General features: G+C 29.6%; 1 protein-coding gene across 1 annotated transcript in view; it reads right to left on the reverse strand.

Annotated features, from left to right (window-relative positions):
- LOC144452639 (uncharacterized) overlaps positions 1-3926 on the reverse strand; it is a 10216-nt gene extending 6290 nt beyond the window's left edge. Inside the window, exons 1-2 of the mRNA XM_078143771.1 lie at positions 3889-3926; positions 1711-1792 (exon numbers count right to left, since the gene is read on the reverse strand). Coding sequence (XP_077999897.1) covers positions 1711-1785 — 75 coding nt within the window. The 5' untranslated portion in view covers positions 1786-1792; positions 3889-3926. The remainder of the gene's footprint in view (positions 1-1710; positions 1793-3888) is intronic.
- Between the last annotated feature and the right edge of the window lie 1074 nt (positions 3927-5000).

Consider the following 5000-nt stretch of genomic DNA (forward strand, 5'->3'; position numbering starts at 1 on the left):
ATCTATAATCATATTACTGCAATACTATAGTTATAATATCTATAATCATATTACTACAATACTATGGTTATAATATCTATAATCATATTACTACAATACTATAGTTATAATATCTATAATCATATTACTACAATACTATGGTTATAATATCTATAATCATACTACTACAATACTATAGTTATAATAGCTATAAACATATTACTAAAATACTATAGTTATAATATCTATAATCATATTACTGCAATACTATAGTTATAATATCTATAATCATATTACTACAATACTATAGTTATAATATCTATAATCATATTACTACAATACTATAGTTATAATATCTATAATCATATTACTACAATACTATAGTTATAATATCTATAATCATATTACTACAATACTATAGTTATAATATCTATAATCATATTACTACAATACTATCGTTATAATATCTATAATCATATTACTACAATACTATAGTTATAATATCTATAATCATATTACTACAATACTATAGTTATAATATCTATAATCATATTACTAAAATACTACAGTTATAATATCTATAATCATATTACTACAATACTATAGTTATAATATATATAATCATATTACTACAATACTATAGTTATAATATCTATAATCATATTACTAAAATACTATATTTATAATATCTATAATCATATTACTACAATACTATAGTTATAATATCTATAATCATATTACTACAATACTATAGTTATAATATCTATAATCATATTACTACAATACTATAGTTATAATATCTATAATCATATTACTACAATACTATAGTTATAATATCTATAATCATATTACTACAATACTATAGTTATAATATCTATAATCATATTACTACAATACTATAGTTATAATATCTATAATTATATTACTACAATACTATAGATATAATATCTATAATCATATTACTACAATACTATAGTTATAATATCTATAATCATATTACTACAATACTATAGTTATAATATCTATAATCATATTACAACAATACTATAGTTATAATATCTATAATCATATTACTACAATACTATAGTTATAATATATATAACCATATTACTACAATACAATAGGTATAATATCTATAATCATATTACTAAAATACTATAGTTATAATATCTATAATCATATTACTAAAATACTATAGTTATAATATCTATAATCATATTACTACAATACTATAGTTATAATATCTATAATCATATTACTACACTACTATAGTTATAATATCTATAATCATATTACTCCCAAACTATAGTTATAATATATATAATCATATTACTACAATACTATAGTTATAATATCTATAATCATATTACTACAATACTATAGTTATAATATCTATAATCATATTACTACAATACTATGGTTATAATATCTATAATCATATTACTACAATACTATAGTTATAATATCTATAATCATATTACTACAATACTATAGTTATAATATCTATAATCATATTACTACAATACTATAGTTATAATATCTATAATCATATTACTACACTACTATAGTTATAATATCTATAATCATATTACTACAATACTGTGGTTATAATATCTATAATCATATTACAACAATACTATAGTTATAATATCTATAATCATATTACTACAATACTATAGTTATAATATATATAATCATATTAAGACAGAGATAACAATCTGAATTCCTTACTTTTGGCTTCGATTTGGAAGCGTCTACATTGATGTATAGACAGCAGACAACGATGAAAACCAGTTTCAGATCCATTCTGGCGCTATAACATCAAAACGTCATAAATTATGTTTTATAGACAACACAACAACACAACACAACACAACACAACACAACACAACACAACACAACACAACACAATGTAACACAAGATAACACAACACAATGAAACGCAATGCCCTATAACACTATTTGCAATTAATGCAATGCAACACCACTCTGCAATGCTACACAAATATGAAATGAAACATAATGTCAAATTTAGCGTCTGGTTTGCCAAATTTTAAGTACAACTGCTACATGTTAATCTTTTTAGGGATACGAACCAAGATAGCTCATGCAAAGAAGTCTATGGAATGTTGGTAAGAATTGTATAGGATCAGGCAATAAAGTGTAATGTTAGTGATTTGTTGTTGAGCCAGCAGACGATAACATGTAGCAACGGTTAGTCTAATTCTGGTTGAGCCAGCAGACGATAGTAGCAACAGTTAGTCAGATTCTTGCTGAATCAGCAGACGATAACATGTAGCAACAGTTAGTCTAATTCTTGTTGAGCCAGCAGACGATAACATGTAGCAACAGTTAGTCTAATTCTTGTTGAGCCAGCAGACGATAACATGTAGCAACAGTTAGTCAGATTCTTGCTGAATCAGCAGACGATAACATGTAGCAACAGTTAGTCTAATTCTTGTTGAGCCAGCAGACGATAACATGTAGCAACGGTTAGTCAGATTCTTGCTGAGCCAGCAGACAATAACATGTAGCAACGGTTAGTCAGATTCTTGCTGAATCAGCAGACGATAACATGTAGCAACGCTTAGTCAGATTCTTGTTGAGCCAGTAGACAATAACATGTAGCAACGGTTAGTCAGATTCTTGCTGAATCAGCAGACGATAACATGTAGCAACGCTTAGTCAGATTCTTGTTGAGCCAGTAGACAATAACATGTAGCAACGGTTAGTCAGATTCTTGCTGAGCCAGTAGACGATAACATGTAGCAACAGTTAGTCTAATTCTTGTTGAGCCAGCAGACAATAACATGTAGCAACAGTTAGTCAGATTCTTGCTGAGCCAGCAGACAATAACATGTAGCAACAGTTTGTCAGATTCTTGCTGAATCAGCAGACAATAACATGTAGCAACAGTTAGTCAGATTCTTGTTGAGCCAGCAGACAATAACATGTAGCAACAGTTAGTCAGATTCTTGCTGAATCAGCAGACAATAACATGTAGCAACAGTTAGTCAGATTCTTGCTGAATCAGTAGACGATAACATGTATCTATCTTGTTGTGTCTGACAACAAAATGTAGCTATTCTTGTTGAACCAGGCGACAAAATCTAGCTATTTTTGTCGAGCCTGATAATAAAATATAGCTATTCTTGTTCAGCCAGATATAAGAATTTAGGTATTCTTGCTGAGCCAGATAATAAAATGTAGCTATTTTTGTTGAGCTGGATAATTTATTTATTGTTTTTTATTTATTTATTTATCTATTTATTTGAGATGTCTACAGGATTACCCCATTTACAGACACTCTGAGATTGGAAAAGACTAAAATGCATTCAATATATTTACAAAACTATTTTAAAAAATATAATAAAATATAATAAAATAAAATTTAAAATAAAATAAAATTGCCGAAATTAAATAAAATTTAGGCATTCTTGTTGAGCAAGACGACAAAATCTAGCTATTTTTGTTGAGCCAGACGACAAAATGTAGCTATTCTTGTTGAACCTGATAATAACATCTAGCTATTCTTGTTGAGCTAAAATGAAGCAGTGTCGATTCTGAAGACGTTCTGTTTCAGTCTTCCTGGCTTCTGTTCAAAAAGACAGTAATTGTAATGTCCACATACTGTGGGTTATTCATTTGTAAAGTTACATTATTCAAAATGTTTCATCTTTTTGGACTGCAAAGCTTCCAAGAGGTTAGCATACTATTTTTATAATACTTGAGGTGTGTATTTATGAACAAGGAAAACACTATTTGTTGAGTAGCAACTTGTTAATAGTAACAAAAATGATTTATACATAGCAGCAAAGAAACCTAGCAACTCTAAATATCCCTAGTTACAGTAATTTCAAGTCTAGTGGTAGCTAAACAAAGAATTGAAAAAATGATAGTGGAACCTACCTACTGCAGTAGTGTCGACTGACCAACTTCGTAGCTGATATGTTGTCAAGTGACTAATTTGTGACTTTACTGTCACTTATATTCTATATCAAGTATTTATTTCAATTAATTATTTTATGAAATTCTTTCTTTCATATTATCATGATTTTCCCCATAGTTAAATATTGATAACGTCTGTTTGTTTACCAGTTAATGGTCAGCAATAACATATGGTCAGGTGTACCATATCCTTCACTCAAACACTTGTCTTAGACAAACAACATTCCTTTGAGGGGAAAACTATTAATTATACAACCAACCAAACACAGGGGATTCGATCAAGGACTGAGTATGCTTAGATATGGAAGTACTAGTACTAGTCATATTGGGCAATCATTGTAAGGTCAAAGGGCAAAGTATTGAAATGAAGAAGTGCTTTAAATTGAAAAAGGGAATAATGCGAGGGCGCTTTACTTCTATCAATGCTGTACCCACACAATTTATTTACATCAATTTTGAGGCAAGGACAGCGAGTGCCAACACTATATTTCCGATTTAGGCCTACTTCTATCAATATTAGACATACATAGACCGTAGTACTCTCACCATATTCAACCACAAATTTTGACGTCAAAATACTAGTGACAGCTAGGATCCTCATATAATATTATGGCCAATTTACTTCTACACAACAGCAAATGTTGATGTAACAATACCGGGGGATGCCGTACTATATGGCCAATCAATTTACAAATGTTGATGTAACAATACCGGGGGATGCCGTACTATATGGCCAATCAATTTACAAATGTTGATGTAACAATACCGGGGGATGCCAGACTATATGGCCAATCAATTTACAAATGTTGATGGAACAATACCGGGGATGCCAGACTATATGGCCAATCAATTTACAAATGTTGATGGAATGATACCGGGGGTGCCGTACTATATGGCCAATCAATTTACAAATGTTGATGTAACTATTCTAGGGGGTACCGTACTATATGTCCAATCAATTTACAAATGTTGATGGAATGATACCGGGGGTGCTGCACTATATGGCCAATCAATTTACAAATTTGATACGGGGGGTGGGGTGGGGGGCGTACCGCACTATATTGTTGAAAGCA

This window comes from Glandiceps talaboti, chromosome 23 (genome assembly GCF_964340395.1).
Source record: "Glandiceps talaboti chromosome 23, keGlaTala1.1, whole genome shotgun sequence".
Taxonomy (NCBI): domain Eukaryota; kingdom Metazoa; phylum Hemichordata; class Enteropneusta; family Spengelidae; genus Glandiceps; species Glandiceps talaboti.